The sequence below is a fragment of the Phragmites australis genome, chromosome 19 (assembly GCF_958298935.1).
Source record: "Phragmites australis chromosome 19, lpPhrAust1.1, whole genome shotgun sequence".
Lineage (NCBI taxonomy): Eukaryota > Viridiplantae > Streptophyta > Magnoliopsida > Poales > Poaceae > Phragmites > Phragmites australis.
The window spans coordinates 4,971,763-4,992,820 of NC_084939.1; the positions used below are offsets into that span (position 1 = coordinate 4,971,763).

A 21,058-nucleotide genomic window follows, 5' to 3' on the forward strand; every position below is an offset into this window, starting at 1 on the left:
TGCGGTACATGATACTCCCAGAGATCCAGAAGGCACATACTAGTAAGGTTTTAATTGGTTACCTAACTCGAGAACAACTAGTATCCCAGCCGGATTTATCTCATTTTTCTTGGTTGATAAGATGAATAACTCCCTATCGACTACGATAAGATAGGAGGCGGTACAAGATCCTATATAAGGCGGGGATCCATACCCCAGAAGAGAGACTCTTTTTCCGAAGGAACACAACTCATCTGCAACTCGGCGCAAGTACTAAGACCACAGGAGATACTCGACGACTTTATCATTAGTCTAGTTTAGATCCCATCTACTCTTTATAATAGATCTGACATGTTGCCTATACCCGAGTGAATACAAATATATCATTAACCATATAAGACATGGGGTATTACTCTAATCAAGAGCTCGACCTGCATACATCGTGCATGCCTCGTCTTTTGTTCGATTCCTAGATCACAAAGACATCCCGTTATTCTTACGGACATATGTCAGGAAAAACCCTCAACATTATATATGTTTTTTTTTTGAGGTAACATTACTAAATATGCTTTTCTAAAGTTATCACATGTTGTAAGCTAGTGCCATCTAATATATGTTTGGTCAATTTAAGGTGATATGTTTCTAGTGAGTTATTTCTTTTGTATAGCCTCCACATAAATGATATGTTTCTAGCGAGTCATTTCCTTTGTATAGTCTCCACCTAAAGAGCTATAAAGATGATGCGTAGTTTATCGTATACATATATAATTATTAAAAACAATAAGAGACAAGCTTATAGATAAGCTATCGCACAAATTATCTTCAATACAGTGTATAGACGATAGGTACACTCTTACAATTACAACTAGAACTATCTGCTGTATAATCATTGAGAGGCCCTAAGCTTTTAATTTGATTTTGAAACCTGAAATCAAACCAGGTTTAGGTAGTTAGTGGAGATGATTGCACCTTATACTCATCAGAAATCTAACCATATGTTTATTTCTTATATATCTCACTAAGATAATTTTTTTAATGATAATCAATCTCTAAATTTCACACCTTCGATTTTCAGTAAATACTAAGTGAGGTGCGTACATCTGTTCTAATTTTAAAAAATGATTTCCACCAGCAATGCGCCAAAACTGTGGTGAAAGCACCGTATGTCATTAATGCGCCTTCAGTTTCTCGAATAAAAAAAGAAGACAAAAAAACTTGGTATCCCCCCCGCACTCGTCCGTGTGTGACTGCGTGCTACTCGGCCCAATCCCCTCGGTCCCCTCGCCTCCCGGACCCGAATCCACCCACCCACCCACCTCCACCCCGCCGCCGCTACCGTGATGGACGCCGGCGAGGCGTCGGAGCTTCGGGCGCGGCTGGCCGCGGCCGTGCACGCGCTCAACCACGGCGCGCACCCCTCCGCCCGCCTCGCCGCCAACCAGTGGCTCCTCGGCCTGCAGCGGTCCCCGCAGGCGTGGGCGGTCGCCACTTCCTTCCTGGCCGCCCCGGACCCGCCCCCGCCCGCAGACCTCCTCTTCTTCGCCGCGCAGATGCTGCGCCGGAAGATTCAGTCCCCCGGCGCCGCGCTCGCGCTCCCCGGCGCGCAGCTTCTCGACGCGCTACTCCTCGCGGCGCGGCGGTTCTGCTCGGCCCCGGCCCCGCGGCAGCTACTCACGCAGATCTGCCTGGCCCTCTCCGCGCTCGCGCTCCGCGCCGAGGGCGGCGTCGACGGGCTCTTCGCGCGGATGCCGCACCTGCCGGCCCCCGCCGTGTTGGAGCTGCTCACCGTGCTCCCCGAGGAGGCCGCGCAGGACCAGGGCGGCGACACGGGGGTCGACGCCGCCGCGCGGTGCCGGTTCACGCGCGAGCTGCTTGCCCACGCGCCCGCCGTGCTCGAGTTCCTCCACGCGCAGTCCGAGAAGGCGGACGCCGACGACGGGGTCCCCCTCCACGAGCGCAACCGTAGGATCCTCCGGTGCCTTCTGAGCTGGGTACGTACGCACGCGCCTTGCACTTCCCTTCGCTCCGCGCTCAACTGCATTCATCTCTCGCTCGCTCGTTCGCTGACGGAAGTGACAACGTCGTAGGTCCGCGTGGGGTGCTTCTCGGAGACGCCGGCCGCCGCGCTGGCCGCGCACCCACTTCTCACGTTTGCGTTCAACTCGCTGCAGGTGCGAACAATGCAGCTCCCTATTCTTTATAAAGCTCATAGAAGTGTACCCAGAGGGATCAGTTGTGCATTCACGTGCTTACGTGTTGTTTCGTTGTTGTTTGGCGAATGAAGGTGTCCTTCTCGTTTGACGTGGCTATAGAGGTTATGATCGAGCTTGTCAGCCAGTACCAAGTAAGTTCTGTCGTTCTGATTCGTGCTTTAGTGTTGCGTACTGCATTGGTGCAATCAACTGGTCAAGTAATATTTACTGTTTAACTGTTGGATGAAATAGTAGTTGAATTGATTTTGTTAGTCAACAGTGGTTTATTCCTTGAATAAATTGAACTCATTACTTCTATGAACTTAAATTTTGTGACGTTCAGAGCATCAGTTAATGATGTATATTCGCGTCAGATGTTTACAAGTTGAATTGATTTTGTTAGCCAACAGTGGTTTATTCCTTGAATAAATTGAAGTCATAACTTCTTTGAACTTAAATATTGTGACGTTCAGAGCTTAGTGATGTATATTCACCTCAGATGTTTACATTACCTGAAGATTAATGCCGGGAAATTGGAAGTGTTGCAATGCTGCTGCTGCTGCTGCTTCTCTCTCTGTCTCTCTGTCTCTCGTAGAGGCAGAGGGTGCACACCCTGGTTCCATTTTTTCATTAGACGAAACCAAAACAGTCTCTGACCCAGATGTGAGAATTCTCCATTATGGGGTATAGGTAGGAGCATGGCCACAGTCTCCTACCTCAAATGCACAAAAGTCTTGTAAGACAAACTAGGAAAACTGCAATGAGAACCAACGTACAGCATTACATTTCTCAATCTTTTTCTTCTACCATTCCAACTGTGACAAAAAATCCCTTTGGCAGTCTTCGTTTTCTTCATCACAACCCAATCCTCAGTAGCTTGTTCATCTTCTGCACCAGGCATCCAATAGAAAGATCAGTCCTCGTTAGTAGTCATAACTCCGGGCACAGCAAGCACCGATGCTTTAAAGTGTGGTTCTCCTCCAAATTACCTTTATATTGAATTACGCTGTTTAGAAATCATCTTGTTGAGTATGCAATGGTTAGTATTATAAAGTTCCAGAATGGTTGCTGTCGCCATCTTTAGGTACAACCCAGTTTTAACTCATAATGCCCCGAAAAGTTCTTTGATGTGTGCTGCTATCTGGTGGCAGGAGTTACCTCAGGCCTTTCTAACTAAGATGCCTTACATAAGGGAAGTTCTTCTTCTACCAGCTCTAGCCAACAAAAATGAGAAGATCATTGCTGGTCTTGCTTCTTTGATGTGTGAAGTTGGTCAGGCGGTAAGATTTTTTTCATTATGCTTTAGTATGACGATTTGCTATCTAGTTGCAATACATGTCTACTGGTATCCTGCTTTGTTGTTTTACTAGTGTCTTGGAATGAGCATTTGACTTCTCATATAGTTGATTTAATGACATTTCAATGGAATAATTGGCCATATACCTCTGCCGTTATGAAAGCTAGAGGTGGTCACTAGAACTAATGCAATTGCACTAGTACTCTGTTATTTGTAAAATGATCCTACAGCAGAAGGTCAGAGTATAGTCTTGAGAGAAATTCTAATATGAAATGGCATATTGCTTTTTAGTGCGTTTTTAAAAAGCAAATGTTTCTAATGAGTTCGAATCTGTTGACCTTATAGCTGTTCAACTTTCTTAGGCACTTGCTTTGGTTGCAGAAGGGGGTAGTCAATCACTTGCTCTCGCCGATGCACTTTTGAGGTCAATTTATTGCATTGTTTATTTGGTACTTTTCCTTTAATTTTTATGTTTTCTTTCAAGGCTTCCAAATGATGTTATACTGTAGTTCACTTCATTTTGCCATTTGTGCTGATCCCGATGTGCTCTACTTCAATTACAGATGCGTAGCTTTTACTAGCGAAGATTGGGAAATTGCAGATTCAACCTTGCAATTTTGGTAATAGTGCTTACCCTTTCCCTCAATTTCATGTATGAGAAACTCTTCCTTTACAGTATTGAGTAATGAGTAACAATTACTGAATGTACTTTGGGAACAAACTGCGCCCTCCTTTTGTTTGGTTTGTATTGAAGTGTCTTCCATGTTTTGTTTTTGTACTAATTTAGGATGGGGTGGGTTGATGACTGGTTAGTATCTCCCATATTGTTGTGGGGCCTAGTAGGCAAGGACCTGGCACAAGAACTTTGGTCTTCAACTGGAGTTTTCTGGCAAACTTTTCCCAAACTAACTTCACTGCGCTCCAAAAAAGAAGGATGCTATGTTTTCTTATTAGTTCATGACTCATTAATAAAAAGCTGTACCTGACCTTTAAAATTAGACCACTCTCTAGTTCGTCCAGCTGTGTTGACATGTTCAACTACTCATATTGTGATATTCCACTCAAGCAAATTCCATTGGGACTAGCACCATATTATTTCCTGTACAATATTTGTTATATGGTTGTCATTGATAACTTATCAATGATAAGACACATGCTAGATTTTAGTGTGCAGATTGGAACATCTTTCCCATATTCTGTTCCCCTGAAGTGAAATTGAGTTCTTACGATGATAATATGCATGTTTGGGATTGATTAATTATTTGTACTTGCTATGTTGAAACTCGGCAGGTGCAGTTTGGCACATTTTACTCTTGGTATTGATGTGAAGACAGCCAAAAGAAATGCGACACACGAGTTGTTTTTCCCTGTGTTTTCTTCACTGCTGGATGCTCTTTTATTTCGTGCTCAGGTGTGCCTGTTTTACCATTATCTTTTGTTAAGTATATGCTCTAGTATATGTGTATATCTTGGCTCACATGGCCCAACTCTCTTGTACATGTGGTTAAACCTAAGATCAATAAAGTATACATTTGTTAATTATTCTCCTCTCATAAAGATGCATCTTTAACTTATTTTGTCATAACCAACTAAAATCTTCGCCCCCCCCCCCCCAAAAAAAATCAACTAAAAGCTCATTATCATACAAACTGCTTCCTTTAGTTTATATCATACTTCATATATTTTACAATTTCCCCCTCCTTTATTCTAAATTAGAGTTGCACTTTGCTTTTTTTTGTATATCCAATTTTTGGACTAAGGTTTTGTAAATCCAGTTGTTTTCTTATGCCTTGAAATTCTGCCTATTCATAGATTGACACTGATGAGCATGGCACTGATGGAGCATCTTGTATACCCGATGGACTAGCACAGTTCAGAATGAACTTGGAGGAGCTCCTTGTTGATATTTGTTTGCTTCTAGGTGCCCCTGCATATATAAATAAGGTATGTCGTTGTTGCTAAAAGATTGCTTATGATCCATCACTATGACCACAAGTGATCATATATTTATGATTTAGCAGTGTTCATACGTGCTTGTTTCCCTCTTCTGTTACTTTGAATTTGATTATCATAGGCACGATGTAAGAACACTATTTATAATCTGTTTATAAATCCAAGAATAGCTCCCATTGTTTATAAAAGGTGCGCACTCTTTTTCATGGTAGATTTTGGGAATAAACGACTTAGCCAAAGTGAATTAAAAGGAAAAAGCTACATGATTTTATATGATCAAGAGTGAAGAGACCCTTTTGCTAAAGATCACTTCTTGTCAATCCTCTTGCTGTTTTCTGCAAGTCACCTTTATGCCAATTATGTATTTATTTTTATTTTTGATTTGGTTCTATGTCATGGGCATGGAGCCTAGTCAACTCCTATGTGTTCTCTAATGCTATTTGTAGTTGATACGATTTTAAACATTTTTTGTTGAGAATTATTCTGACCTTTTTCTTCTGCTATTTTAAGGAGGTGATTATGTTTAAAACATTCTGCTCTACCTGTTTGTTGTTTTATATGTAGCTTTTTTCTGGTGGGTGGGGCTTCTCCGGCCAATCAGTTCCTTGGAAGGAGGTGGAAGTTAGAATGTATGCACTTAGCCTGGTAAGTGTATCATACCTCATGGTAAACTTGATTGACTATTTGCTATAGAATGCAGACATTTGAGCAAATTTGCTAAATATTGTAATAACATGCAAATATAATTTAATCCTCATGCCTGACATTAATTTTGTTAGGGTTTATCTGATCACTTCCTGCCGGACCTTTTAGATATTTTAATATTATTTCTGTCTCGTTTATATTGCTTAATGTCAAGCTGGCACTTCAAAATTTTACGGGAACAATTACTGGCATTCAGAGGGTTCAATGGATCATGTTACATCAATTCAAATGAACCATACGTATTGATAAAAATCCGACCTGGAGTTGCTTGATCACCCGGTGAATGATATCATGTTTATTTGGCACACTGCCATGCCATTATGTTTTTGTTCCGCAAGTTAAAATTTCCTCAATTTTTCAATTTTTTTTGTTGGTTAGACATGTGCATGCTCCTGTATCTTTGTATGTTTGGACTTAAGCATGCTAGAAAGAGTGTGTTTGATGTACAGTTCTTGCACATAAATTGCTGAATTTCAGGTTGCTGACACAATTTTACAAGATGAAAGCCCCTTTGATTTTTCAATCATAATGCATTTTGTGAACATTCTGTCCAGCAGAACACCTGTTGAACTGAATGGAAGTCTGTTCTTGGTAAGACTTCCTCAATATGCTTCCTTAGATTTTTCTTATGTCATCAGATTTTTTCTTTATTGCACTTTGTGTAGCTAATGTTCTCTTGTGGATTTTCCTAATTGTTCAAGGTGTACAAATCGTTTGGTGATGTCATTGGTTCTTACTCAAAGTGGCTATCGTCTTCTCAAAGTAACATTAAACCCTTACTGTAAGTGTTTTGAATATGCCTGTATAGTTTAAAGATTTTATTTATTCACTATGGTTGCTTTAATGCATTTTGCCATTTTGTTCAGCATGTTTTGTGCATCAGGGATTTCAAAATCTGCATCATCAAATGCTTGCTCCTTAGCCTTGCGCAAAGTTTGTGAGGACGCTTCTTCATTCATCCATGAGCCTCAGAATCTTGAAATTCTTTTCTGGATTAATGAGGTAAAAATATCTCTTCTACTTCACCAACTTTATTCTACCATGATATTTTGAATAGCACTGGCCATAACTAAAGAGAGAATGTATTTATGATGGCACCTACTCAACTAAATATTCAGTATATCAAATTGTATTGACATTAAAAATTAGCTTTGAAAAGACTGCTGCTAATATTTTTCACTGACTTCTCTAGCATGACTCCTTCCACTATAAGACATGATCATAGGGACAACCTCTTCTGTATCGACATGCTAAAAATGTTTAGAGCATCATATCATGTGTTACTTAGGTTATCACAGAAGACTGCTAGAAGAATTTTTTTGGGGTGTTTGGGTTTCAAATGTTAGCCACACCATACATAAATATATTGGGTTTCATGACTGGACACAATAGCAGCAAAGCTGAATAATATCATGAAGCTTGTCTATCTAGCAAGAAAGCTGGTTCTCATTATGCTCTCTGGAGAGAAAGTTGGTTTTGGTTATGCTATGCTTTCTATATGGCAAACTTGTTGCATTTATTATTTCTTTGGCTGCTGTTGTCATATAACTCAGATATGCTCTGACATTTTTAGCATTGCATGACCTCAGTTAATTAAGTAATATTTGTATACTCTCCCAAGTAACCCTGTACCTTGGTAAATCTTCTTTTTAGGCATTGTATGCAATGTAATATTTAAGAAAACAGTGTTCTTATAGGGCTTGGATAAAGGGAACCTGCGGCTAGAGGATGAGGAAGAGATCATTAGTGCAATTATGCACGCTCTAAGTTCTGTTCGTGATAAGGAGTTGAGGAAAAGTTCACTGGCCAGGTTACTTTGTTCCAGCTACTCAGTGGCAGAAAAGATTGTATGTTCTCTTTCCCTAGTGTAGCCATTCTTCCAAAAGCCATTTGTGAATTGTTAATGACTGTGACATCATCTAAATGAAAATGTTTACTTTTCATTTCCCAGATTGACATAGACAGAGATGAATCACTAAGGCAAAACCCTGCTGCTTATACGCAAGCTTTGGACCTTGCAGTCCGTGGTCTTTACAGGTGCTTAACTTGATAGTTCTTGTATCCTTTCATGCTCTGGTTTGGTGTTCTTTTCTCTTCGAGCATTGCTTCACTATTGGATGATGCTATTAGCAATTGATTGGACTTCATGGCTCACTGACATGTCAATATTGGGTCCACATGCCATGGAGGCATGGGAGAGGCATATCCTGATATCGTACTCAGAGGAGTGTCATATCTCAAAAACTTCCATAAATTGTGACCCACCAATTCTTGGAGGCAGCAGGCTTTTAACCTTGTTTGAAGCATATAAACTAAGTATCTTCATGTTTTCAGGATATCAATACATATCTTAGGATCTTATCCCATGAAGCCGGAACAATATGTATCAGCCCGTGGATCATAATTTCATAGGATCATGATCCTATGCGTAGGATCAAGTAGAATCGCATAGGATTGGTAGGATCATACATAGAATCCTGATTCTGACAACCTTGTTGTGAACATCGAAAATTGGATAATGCTTATGATTAATCAGGCTTGTTAGTTTAATTTGACAGCTTTTACTTGTTACATGTTGTATGTTAAATAATGTTATAATTTATGTATGGGGCTTTTTAAATGATCGAATTATGTTTAAATAATGTTTAAAATTAAGTTTAATTGAAACTGATGTGAATAAGTGGAATTCACAAAAAATGATTAAATTTATCCAAGTCAACATTATAGAGTTACATTTCTTAGAACATATTGCAATTCTAGAATAAAATATATGTATTTTTGAAAATCTGATAAAATCAGGATTCTACGATCCGATTCTATGATTCGATCCTATCAAGCAAAAAACAATCCTACCTGGAATCCAGATCCTGACAGCCTTTCATCCGTATAATGCACTTCAGCATTGTATGATATGAACAAATCAAAAAGTTGACAAGGGCCAAGGGGTATCGAAGTTGAAGTTGCCCGCTACTAATCAAACAACTAGTTTTCTCTTTTTCTTTTTATGTAAGACTTATCAGTAGTAGTCTGCTTTTACGTTTTAACCATTCACATGTTGGATAAGAAATTGGAAAGTTGATGTGATCTGCAATATAATCCAGTACAGCTTTGTTTTACAGGATGGGTGCTTTGTTTGGTCATTTGGCTACCTCCATTACATCTGGTCTGATCGACGATGATATAATTTTGGCTCTTCTTGGAATATTTTGGCCACTTCTTGAGAAGCTTTTCCGATCATCTCATATGGAGAATGTTAGTTTATCGGCAGCTGTATGTCATTCTCTTTCTTCAGCTATTCATTCTTGTGGTAAGTTAAATGGATTTCTAAAATGAGAAATTTCAAGCTGTACAGAAAATAGATCACTTTGATGATTAGACATTTGTATTTACAGGACAGCACTTTCATATTTTGTTACCCAAAGTCCTGGAATGCTTATCTACAAATTTCTTGCTTTTTCAAAGGCATGACTGCTTCTTAAGAACAGGCAAGGAGTGATACTTTTATGCACAATTATATTTTGCTTGCCAAAATTCAATTCAAAATTAACATTTCTCTACAACTCGTCATAACAATGGGTAATAGTTCATAGTTTTGTATTTCCATGGAATAATCCCAATATGCTGATTGTGATAACTAAATTACTAACATAACATCTTATTTCAATAACTTGTGGACTTTACCTTGACCTCAATTGAATTTTCAGCTGCCAACGTTATTGAAGAATTTGGCCACAAGGAAGAATATGGGGCTTTATTTGTTAGAACTTTTGAAACACTTAGCTCTGCATCTTCAATATCAGCTCTGAATTCATCTTATACGTGTGATCAAGAACCTGATCTAGTTGAAGCCTATACCTACTTTACATCTGTGTTTATCCGCTGCTGTCCAAAGGTACTTATATTTTTTTTGAGTAAATTTCGTAAAACTACAGATACTTTGACAAAATTATCGTAAAACTACAGATTTAAGCAATAGTTTCACAAAATTACAGATTTAGTGCCAATTTTATCGCAAAACTATAGATTTTTATCGCAAAACTATAGATTTTTGGCAAAATTATGGCTAAACTACAGATCTAAACAACAATTTCACAAAACTATAGATTCTAGAGGAGTTGTTTCTAGCCTCGTTACCATGACGATTGGGCCCCGCTTGTAGTCTCACAACAGCTGCTAGCTCATGAAAAGGACCGTCCGGGAGCTCATGAAACTACATATACTTTAGCAAAATTATCGCAAATCGTAAAATTACAGATTTAAGCAACAGTTTCACAAAACTACAAATTTAGCACCGATTTTATCTTAAAACTATAGATTCTATCGCAGATTTGTTAACCTGACAGATGGGTCTTGCTTGTAGTTACATGAACTCCCAGACGGCCTGTTTCATGAGCTGGCAGCTACTGTGAGACTACAAATGGGGCCCGGTCATCATGATAACGGGGCTAGGAATAACTCCTCTAGAATATGTAGTTTTGCGATAAAATCGGCGCTAAATCTGTAGTTTTGTGATATTGCTACTTAAGTCTGTAATTTTGTGATAACTTTACCAAAGTATTTGTAGTTTTACGATAGAATTGGCACTAAATATGTAATTTTGTGAAACTATTGCTTAAATCTGTAGTTTTGCGAAATTTACTCTATTTCTTCATGTTCAATATACTAACGTATTTTACCTCGGTAGTGTTCAATATACTTATTTTTCTCTTTGTTGATTGCATAATTAATCAGGAAGCTATCATCGCATCTGGCTCGCTGCTTGAGTTATCATTTCAAAAGGCAGCTATATGCTCTACAGCAATGCACCGAGGAGCAGCACTTGCAGCAATGTCGTATATGTCATGTAAGTTCTATTTATCCACTTTTATGTATTGTCTTCTGGTTGTAATTGCTTGCGTTTCTATTCCCAGCATTCTTTGGATGGTCATTCAATGAATAAAATTGTCTGTGCAGTCGGATGAAAAGAAGAATTTAAAGTGAGAATTGATGTTAGTAAAATCTTAGCTCCTAGTATCTATAGTCCTGCTTGGCTTTACATCTATGGTATTTTCTTTCCCTGATAAGATGAATCTTCATACAAAAAAAAGTGAAATACAATATGATTGCATACCCCTATTAAACTTGTCGCAGAAGAGCCACCATCTTTAGTCTTAGTTACCAGTGAACGAACAGATTGAAATTTGCAGTCTTGCACAACATAGGATCAACTAGTTAAAGTAGGCATGGTTTAGGAAGATCTAGTTTTTGTCACTTCTCGAGGTCCTATAACGCCAAGAACCATTTCCTGCTTTCTACTTCTGAAACATCATTAAGAAATGAACGGATAAAGTAGTGCTTGGGCTACTTGTTGAAACATAACCATGTGAAGTTAATGTTTTTACCGCAAATGCTGAATGTATTTTTAGCTAGTTTCTGGATAGCAAAGGCAAATTCTATGGCAACATTTTGGCATATTTTATTAGACTTGGTGATTTCCTTGTAGAATTTTTTGACTGTTGGACATTTTTATTTAAGGCCATTCAAATTGATATAACACTGGATCAAGTTGTTAGTAAAGTGCTGTGATTTTATGTTTTGGGGAACTGTTTAGAATCTATTTGTACTTGCTAAACATTTCATACTTTTATTTGGTGAGCATTGACATATGGGGGCCTCATAAGTTATAACCTGCCACTATGACATGCTTCAGTTCAAGCTATTGGGCTTAACATGATACAGCACCTGTGGTTGTACTCACTTGATTATTTCCAACTAAATAATTCAGGAGTTATATAACACCTGCAGGTTTTCTTGAGGTTGGCCTTGCTGCTGTGCTAGAATCTCCAGAGTGCATCCCTGATGGATCACCTTGTGTGGTACTAGTTCAAATCTTGGCACGCTGTGGCGAAGGTCTATTATCCAATGTACTTTATGCTCTACTTGGTGTATCAGCCTTGTCAAGGGTGGGTACAATCTGAACAGTAGTTTCATAGTACTTGTCACCATTGGTTCGCATATGTTTTTTTTGTTTTTTGGATACTCAACAATTGGTTATGACTTATGAGACATCAAAAGTAGCCAGTGCATTGTACTTGTGCCTGTTAACCTTCTAATAAGCTCTGGACCTCATCTGGCATAAGCTAGCATTCTAGTGATTATGCTGGTATGAGTTGACTCGAGTACTTAGCATACTGGTGATGAATACTATTTATACTGTTATACAATGCTTGCTTCTGTTGACTTATTTTTAGTTATGTTCTATTCATATTGTGAGATATGTGATCAAACAGACGTGGAATGTTCACATTTTTTTTTTCAAACAGGTGCATAAATCTGCCACAATATTGCAGCAGCTGGCGGCATTGTGCAGTCTCTGTGAGAGAACGACATGGAAGGCTGTTCTTTGCTGGGATTCTCTTTATGGATGGCTACAATCAACGGTATTCTTTCCACGATTGCTTTAATTGTGATTGTTCCAGATACTGTCGATATGTTCTTTTTTATCTTAATTAAATTCTCAACTATGGGATCCAGCTATCCGCCATTTAAGTCAGATTCATGACATGTTTATTGTTAGCAAATAAACCACATCATGCTCCGTTCCAGGCGTGTGTGTGCGTGCGTCGCGTGTGTTTGTGAGTCGGTTCGTCCGAGTGTATGCGTAGGCAAGCTGCAGGAGTGCGTCTCGGAGTTGGTTGGCGTGGTGGCGCGTTCTGCGCGAGAGGCGGCCGCCTCATGCGCAGGAGCGAGGAGCTCGTGCATGGCGTGAGCCGAATCGTAAGGATCGACGTGTGAAGACCGGGCAATGGAGTTCGTGCTCAGCGTGCGTCGCCCCGAGTCTATAAAGTCCATGTACTGCTCCGTTCTGTAAAATATATAACAAGCCAAGGCGTGAGTCGCCAGGGCGTTCGTCGCCATTGCCGAGAGCTTCGAGTTCCTGTTCATCTTCTTCCTCGAGCTCGTGTGTGTGTGTGATCCTGGTTCCAACAATTGGTATCAGAGCTAGTGTTTGTGCGCAAGGCGATGTCGACCACCCCGAAGAAGCTCGACGACGACTTGAAGGCCAGCGACAGCGGCACGCCGCGAACCGTCGTGGTGGAGCGCGTCGTCAAGGAGTCCGGCGGCTCAGTGGAGTTCCCCGTGTTAACGCGGGCAAACTACCATGAGTGGGCTCTTGTGATGCAGGTCAACCTCGAGGCGTTGGGGCTCTGGCACGCGGTAGAGGTGAGCGACGTCGAGCGTCGCGAGGATCGGCTGGCACTGGCTGCCATCCTTCGCGCGGTGCCGACCGAGATGCGCTCGGGACTCGCCGTCAAGAAGACCGCCAAGGAGGCGTGGGCGGCCGTGAAGTCGATGCGGATGGGTGACTCACGCGTGCAGGAGGCCAACGCACAGAAGCTGTTGAAGGAGTTCGAGAATGTGGCGTTCATGGACGGCGAGTCCATCGATGAGTTCGCCATGCGTCTCAGCTCGCTCGTCGCCAACCTGCGAGAGCTCGGGGAGAAGATGGAGGAGGTCCGCGTGGTGAAGAAGATGTTGCGCGTGGTGCCGGCGAGGTACAACCAGGTTGCCGTGTCCATAGAGATGCTCATGGACTTGAAGACGATGTCGCTCGAAGAGCTCGTCGGGCGGCTCCGTGTGGCGGAGGACCGTTGTGGCGTCGAGGCGGCTGCGGACGGCGTCGAGCGCTTGCTGCTCACCGAGGAGCAGTGGGAGGCGCGCCGGCGTCAGCGTCGCGGCAAGGAACGTGCGCACGGAGACAACATGAAGAGCAGTGGCTGCGCCAAGCGAGGTGGCCGGAACGTCGACGACGACGACGATGACGGCGGCAGCAGCGTGAGCTCGGAGGCAAGTCGACGTCCGCGCCGCCCGGGAGGGAAATGCTACAACTGTGGCGTTCGTGGCCACTTCTCCCGTGACTGCCGCAAGCCGAAGAAGGAGGAGGCCCTGCTCGCCGACGTCGATGAAGAACCGGCACTTCTGTAGGTCGGAGCGCGCGGCCAAGTCGTGGTTTAGGGGGAGATTGTTAGCAAATAAACCACATCATGCTCCGTTCCAGGCGTGTGTGTGCGTGCGTCGCGTGTGTTTGTGAGTCGGTTCGTCCGAGTGTATGCGTAGGCAAGCTGCAGGAGTGCGTCTCGGAGTTGGTTGGCGTGGTGGCGCGTTCTGCGCGAGAGGCGGCCGCCTCATGCGCAGGAGCGAGGAGCTCGTGCATGGCGTGAGCCGAATCGTAAGGATCGACGTGTGAAGACCGGGCAATGGAGTTCGTGCTCAGCGTGCGTCGCCCCGAGTCTATAAAGTCCATGTACTGCTCCGTTCTGTAAAATATATAACAAGCCAAGGCGTGAGTCGCCAGGGCGTTCGTCGCCATTGCCGAGAGCTTCGAGTTCCTGTTCATCTTCTTCCTCGAGCTCGTGTGTGTGTGTGATCCTGGTTCCAACAATTGGTATCAGAGCTAGTGTTTGTGCGCAAGGCGATGTCGACCACCCCGAAGAAGCTCGACGACGACTTGAAGGCCAGCGACAGCGGCACGCCGCGAACCGTCGTGGTGGAGCGCGTCGTCAAGGAGTCCGGCGGCTCAGTGGAGTTCCCCGTGTTAACGCGGGCAAACTACCATGAGTGGGCTCTTGTGATGCAGGTCAACCTCGAGGCGTTGGGGCTCTGGCACGCGGTAGAGGTGAGCGACGTCGAGCGTCGCGAGGATCGGCTGGCACTGGCTGCCATCCTTCGCGCGGTGCCGACCGAGATGCGCTCGGGACTCGCCGTCAAGAAGACCGCCAAGGAGGCGTGGGCGGCCGTGAAGTCGATGCGGATGGGTGACTCACGCGTGCAGGAGGCCAACGCACAGAAGCTGTTGAAGGAGTTCGAGAATGTGGCGTTCATGGACGGCGAGTCCATCGATGAGTTCGCCATGCGTCTCAGCTCGCTCGTCGCCAACCTGCGAGAGCTCGGGGAGAAGATGGAGGAGGTCCGCGTGGTGAAGAAGATGTTGCGCGTGGTGCCGGCGAGGTACAACCAGGTTGCCGTGTCCATAGAGATGCTCATGGACTTGAAGACGATGTCGCTCGAAGAGCTCGTCGGGCGGCTCCGTGTGGCGGAGGACCGTTGTGGCGTCGAGGCGGCTGCGGACGGCGTCGAGCGCTTGCTGCTCACCGAGGAGCAGTGGGAGGCGCGCCGGCGTCAGCGTCGCGGCAAGGAACGTGCGCACGGAGACAACATGAAGAGCAGTGGCTGCGCCAAGCGAGGTGGCCGGAACGTCGACGACGACGACGATGACGGCGGCAGCAGCGTGAGCTCGGAGGCAAGTCGACGTCCGCGCCGCCCGGGAGGGAAATGCTACAACTGTGGCGTTCGTGGCCACTTCTCCCGTGACTGCCGCAAGCCGAAGAAGGAGGAGGCCCTGCTCGCCGACGTCGATGAAGAACCGGCACTTCTGTAGGTCGGAGCGCGCGGCCAAGTCGTGGTTTAGGGGGAGATTGTTAGCAAATAAACCACATCATGCTCCGTTCCAGGCGTGTGTGTGCGTGCGTCGCGTGTGTTTGTGAGTCGGTTCGTCCGAGTGTATGCGTAGGCAAGCTGCAGGAGTGCGTCTCGGAGTTGGTTGGCGTGGTGGCGCGTTCTGCGCGAGAGGCGGCCGCCTCATGCGCAGGAGCGAGGAGCTCGTGCATGGCGTGAGCCGAATCGTAAGGATCGACGTGTGAAGACCGGGCAATGGAGTTCGTGCTCAGCGTGCGTCGCCCCGAGTCTATAAAGTCCATGTACTGCTCCGTTCTGTAAAATATATAACAAGCCAAGGCGTGAGTCGCCAGGGCGTTCGTCGCCATTGCCGAGAGCTTCGAGTTCCTGTTCATCTTCTTCCTCGAGCTCGTGTGTGTGTGTGATCCTGGTTCCAACATTTATCATGTATAAGTGGATTGATGTGGAAATCACTCAGGTGATATTTCCCTTCATTTGATTACATGATAATTTCATGCTTTCATTTGATTTCAAGCTTTCGGTAGCAGAATAAATAACTGGGAAATCTCATTCAGCAGATCGCTACATTTTCTATCAGCACCTATGGATACAGATTGCAAAGTTGCTGTCTCATATTGGCTGACACGTTTTGAATCTTGATCAGGTGAAATCCCTGCCCTCAGAGTATCTGCAGCCAGGGGAAGCTGAAATGATTGTTCCATTGTGGCTCAAGGTGCTTGAGAATGCAGGCTCAGACTATCTTCGCAGTAGGACTGGTGATAATGTCAGAAATCATCAAGGTTACATGCAAGGAAAAGGTGGCAGAACACTTAAACGCATAGTTAGAGATTTTGCGGAAAGCCATCGGAATGTTCCAAACCCCTGTCCTTCATGATATCCTGATGGAACGAACTTCTTCAGTCTTGTGGTTTTTGCATGTGGAACTGACGCCCGAGCATGGTACATAGTGTTGATCCGAAGGTTCATTCTCCACATGATTAATTTTAACAAAGGAGAAGAGGCTAATCGCTTCTTATGCAAAGACCTGGCTGGGATATGGGAGCTTTGATTTGTTCTGTACAGCAAATTACCTTAGGGCCAAAGGCAGTAAAAGCTCTACTCTGCTGACTACTCGGAATTGAGTTGACTAGGAGCCACGTGGACCTAAAATTCTATTTTTCTAAGAGCCACTGCTGAAGGTCCTTTCCAAAGTTGGAATTTATATGCCAGAGCTCGAAATTCTATTTTTGCATGAAAAATATTTGGTCTATGAGAGGCATGCTGCAACATTTCGGTATGCTGGGAAGCTGAGAAAGAAGGCGAGGGGGTCAGGGGAGATGGATGCAATAGATGTATATATGTCATTCTTTTGCTTCTTTACCCATACCAGAATTTTGAATCTATACATGGGCAATATTGGTGGCATTTGATACAACTGCTATCATGTCGAGTTAATTTTGAATTTTGAGGAACGTATATATTCGTTATTTCGTATGCGGGGCCCCTGCAACTTGGGTAGGGCTTGAAATATGTCATTCTCGGAGCTCCACTTCAAAAATTTCTGAGCTGAGGGCAGTGCCTTCGATACTTAATCTTTGATTACTCAAGTGAATCAGTATGGTTGAAAATAATTTTAGAAATTAGTATATCATATAAAAAGAATTTTAGTGAATTTTTTCAGATTTTTGAAAAATTTATTTGAGACCTTAACAATGGTTAGAATTTATAAAAGTAGTCTTTTTTAGAATTTTAATTTAAATTTTACGTATGTTTTTTGATGAATTCAATTAAAATAAGTTGTATATGGATTATAAAACACATATAAAAAGTTATAAAATTTTTAGAGCAATAGAATTTTTACAGTAATAGAAGACTACTATTTTGAAGAACAGTAATTTGGACCAACACTAGAGTCGTGAACAGTAATTTCGACGAACAGAGGCGGTAAGGGCCACGGTATTGCTTGGTAAGAGTCTACCTGCTCGATGAAATGTGGTAGGTATTTATTTTTATAAATCTTTTTATCAGAGTTTATTTATTTTATATTTTAAGTTAGAGAATATATAAATAAAAAAACTCCTATCTTGTTCGTTCTCATTTATATACCTTTATTCACTACCCAACCCAGTGAAACAATTTGGTCGGTACGATTGCCAGCCTTATATGTCACCTCTAGTAAAATATCTCTACCGGTAAGTTCACTTTGAATTCATCTGAAATTGGTAAAATTTGATTGATTTGAACAAAATTTTGGGATTCTGCCGAAACTTTGAACATTTGGGGCAAATTTTGCTTCAAATATGATCAAGTTTTGGTCAAAAGGTCAAATCGTGTTCAGACCTGTTTGGACGAGAACAGAGGGTCTTAGTAACCTGTGTTACCGGTGGCGCGTAGGTATTTTGTTTTCAAGCCGATAAGGTGAACACTGACCTGACCTACACTAACATCGATGGTCAGCCTACCACGGGTAGCCAACTAAGTAGGCTGCTCTCGAGCTTATGTAGCTAGGAGCCACTTGAGACCTTCCTAAGCTTACCAAGGGTGGGCAACAAGGGAGAAGATATTTGTTATGCGTCTGGAAATATCATTTTGTTCAATTGACAATTTCCATCCGACGGACCTGCATCATGTGGTGCCTATCCTTTCTTCTTCCTCGGTCACACTCTGTTCCCGTCGTTCTCCCTCATGCCCCTACCCTGCCCCACCTCCGCCTTTCCTCGGCAGCGCCTTGCCGCTAGATCCACGACCATAGCCTATCACTGTGCTAACAACTCTATTTTCCTCGGCCCCACCGCCAACCCTCCCCACTGCCCGCCTGCCACCTGCGGCGCCAGTGCTACCACTGTCGTGCCTCGTCACAGGCCACCGTCAATCCGGCCATCGCCCCAGCCTCCCTTTAACCCCTAGGGTCTCAAGTGAACCCAGAAACCCTAAAACCCGAACCCTCTCCCTTAACTCGTTGGCGCCGTCATGTTCACATGATCGTCTAAAAACTTTGGAGTGTTGAGGTGACTGAACTCTAGGAAGCATAAATAAGACCGAGTACTTGCTCAGCAGCCAGCTTAGAAGCCCCTTGATTGTCCTGGTATATTCAGCAGTTTATGTAGTAGGCCATTTGTTAAGATGAATAGGTAGGGTGAACCGGTGATTGCGCCTCAATTCCCTCATGTTCCATATTGGAGGCTCGTGGATCCCATTCACCACTGCTCTACTTATTGTCCATGGAGATTTATTCTATTCATCACTATTTGACCCAAATGATTTTTTTGAATGACTTCGAATAACATTCCAATTTAGCTATTAAGACGAACGACAAATTTGCATCTAGTTCAACGGTTATGAAAGCTGCGCCTTTTCATTGGGTGCATGTACCATTAAAACGCCAGTGAGCAAAAATCAGGCAATGTTTGGTTTTTTAAATTTGAAAATTTGCTTCTGAACATTTGATTCGATCTTGTTTTAGAAGGAAAATACATTGCAGTAGCCAACAATGATGAGGCCGAATTTATAGTGCCATTTAATAGTCCATGTTTGGTATTGTTGATCACCTTGCCTTTGGCGAACTTTTTAGATAATGGAATAGCATTATCCCAGTTTATGCATGGTGAGATGCACCAACCAAACACTTCTTACATGGTTGCTGCACAAAACTGACACACAAAAAGAAATGACATCATGGTTTGAACAAGTCTAAAGCCTGAAAAGACTCAAACATAATGTAGCTGCCGCATGTTGCTAAACCAGCTGCATCTGTTAGAAAAAAAATTGGGAACATTTAAGTTGAACTGTAGTGCACACTCTCAGCTACTGCCCAGGGGTGGACCCTCCCTATTGGCGAGGTGGGGTGGTCGCCACAGCTACCGGTGGGCAGCAGTACCCCCTCCATCTGACGTCTGAGCCCTACCCCTGCCTGCCTCCCACGTCTAGCCATGCTGGGAGATGTCGAGACGATGATTTGGTGAACGATAGGAGCGAAGGGGTATGGGCTCGTTGTGCTGGAGCAAATAGGCAATTAAATGAGCCTAAAGGTTGTAACCTAGGTGCACTGCTCTGTGGAGGAAGACATCGATCCCCTATGTTATCTATCGTTCTCTCGCTTGCCTGTCACGTTCCTAATTCCGAAATCGAGCTTGGGCTCTGCTCTAAAACCCTACGCGTCGTGCCTTCACCTTTGCGATCATTTCCCATAGCATTGGCGCCCCCAAATCGGACGCAAATCGGCCATGCACAGTTGCATGCCTGCTTCTATGTTCCATGGAGGAAGAGGTTGGGGCAACGTGTCTGTTGCCAACGCTGTCGAGCGTGGCCCTGACCGTGGTGCCAGCGACAGTTGTGGCTCCGGCGGGAGTCAGCATTGGCCATGGCCGAGGTAGAAGTGCCAGCAGTATCACCCCCACTACCGCTGGGAATGACAACAGAGGGATTGGCAGTGGAGTGGGGATTGTCAAGAAGAAAACTAAAACAAATGGTATACTTTCAATGGTTGTTTCTAATTGAAAATTTTAGCAAATTATAATTCACCATAGTGCTGCAAGTATTTTTTTTAATAGATTTGAAGCATTATTTTACAAGTTTGAGTGCCAGCTCAGCCTCTAGCCGCCGAAGCACACATGAAAGTGGCCATGCTGTTGATTATAGGGCCGGAGAAGTTATTCAAGATAATGTTGCCATTGAATCTATAGTAGCTAATATAGCACAAGTTGAGATTGGGATCGAAGATGCACAACCACAACCACAACAAAGAGAACATGAAGATCAAGGTATTGACCTTATTGAGGAATTTGACCCACATGTTCATGTCGTTGCCGATGCGGCTCTTCGTATACCAATTGAGGGATTTCATCCCAACATTCAAATTGAGGTTAGGAGGGTTTATTTGTTGAAGGGCCCTACCCAACCTAGAAGTCATAATTTTCCCAGCAAGCGCGTTTGAAATGATTGGAGGGTCTTTCAACTGATATGGTTTACGAACATTGATTGGTTGGAGTATAGCGTGTCAAAGGATGCAGGTTTTTGCTTCTATTGCATTCTTTTTAGGCAGGAAGCAGATAATGAAAAATTTAGTTATGTGGTATTCACATAGACAAGGGTATGATGATTGAAAGCATGCATATAGAGGACTCTTTGATCATGTTGGTGGAGCTAACATGAGAGGTGAATTCAATGGTTTGCAAAAGTAGATTTACGATGAGAACTCTTATGTGCATGTACAATAATCGCATGAACAATACCTGGTTAGAGATAAGATTGGCTGTTAGAGATTAGATTAGATTAGTTAAAGATATATTAGTTAGTCTTAGAGATAAGATTTGTTAGTTTTTATTATTAGGTCGTCTCCTATATAAAGGAGAGGACAACACCCTTTATAATCAAGCAACGAAGAATTTATATGGTCTCCCTCAATATTTTGTCTCCCTAATCTATGGTCTAATTCCTCCTCTAGCAGCCGATGCCACCTGGCTATCCTCCCAGCGAATGATTATTCTAATATTTGGTA

The 21,058-nt window shown here is 43.3% G+C and overlaps 1 protein-coding gene across 4 annotated transcripts; it reads left to right on the forward strand.

The window, feature by feature from the left end:
• The first annotated feature begins 1,191 nt into the window (after positions 1 to 1,191).
• Positions 1,192 to 17,016, forward strand: LOC133900094 (transportin MOS14). Of its 4 annotated transcripts, none has more exons than XM_062341212.1 (21): positions 1,192 to 1,970; positions 2,067 to 2,150; positions 2,264 to 2,323; positions 3,323 to 3,451; positions 3,831 to 3,892; positions 4,032 to 4,088; positions 4,759 to 4,879; positions 5,281 to 5,412; positions 5,986 to 6,066; positions 6,604 to 6,717; positions 6,828 to 6,907; positions 6,993 to 7,128; positions 7,824 to 7,973; positions 8,078 to 8,163; positions 9,246 to 9,433; positions 9,519 to 9,611; positions 9,831 to 10,018; positions 10,858 to 10,969; positions 11,911 to 12,068; positions 12,429 to 12,545; positions 16,226 to 17,016. In XM_062341212.1, exons 1-21 carry the CDS (start codon positions 1,320 to 1,322, stop codon positions 16,454 to 16,456), a joined length of 3,030 nt encoding a protein of 1,009 aa, XP_062197196.1. In that variant the 5' UTR covers positions 1,192 to 1,319; the 3' UTR covers positions 16,457 to 17,016. The 4 variants fall into 4 exon arrangements, 3 of the variants coding, with proteins under 3 accessions (XP_062197196.1, XP_062197197.1, XP_062197198.1); XM_062341213.1 differs by having other exon boundaries at positions 3,335 to 3,451; XR_009906503.1 differs by lacking the exon at positions 11,911 to 12,068 and having other exon boundaries at positions 16,226 to 16,261.
• Positions 17,017 to 21,058: the final 4,042 nt, after the last annotated feature.

Excerpts from the sequence above, each read along its gene's own strand:
- LOC133900094 (XM_062341212.1), top strand. The coding sequence starts at position 1,320 with ATGGACGCCGGCGAGGCGTCGGAGCTTCGGGCGCGGCTGGCCGCGGCC. Across the intron at positions 1,971-2,066 it reads TCCGGTGCCTTCTGAGCTGG|GTCCGCGTGGGGTGCTTCTC; the intron begins GTACGTACGCAC and ends ACAACGTCGTAG. Across the intron at positions 3,452-3,830 it reads TGTGTGAAGTTGGTCAGGCG|GCACTTGCTTTGGTTGCAGA; the intron begins GTAAGATTTTTT and ends CAACTTTCTTAG.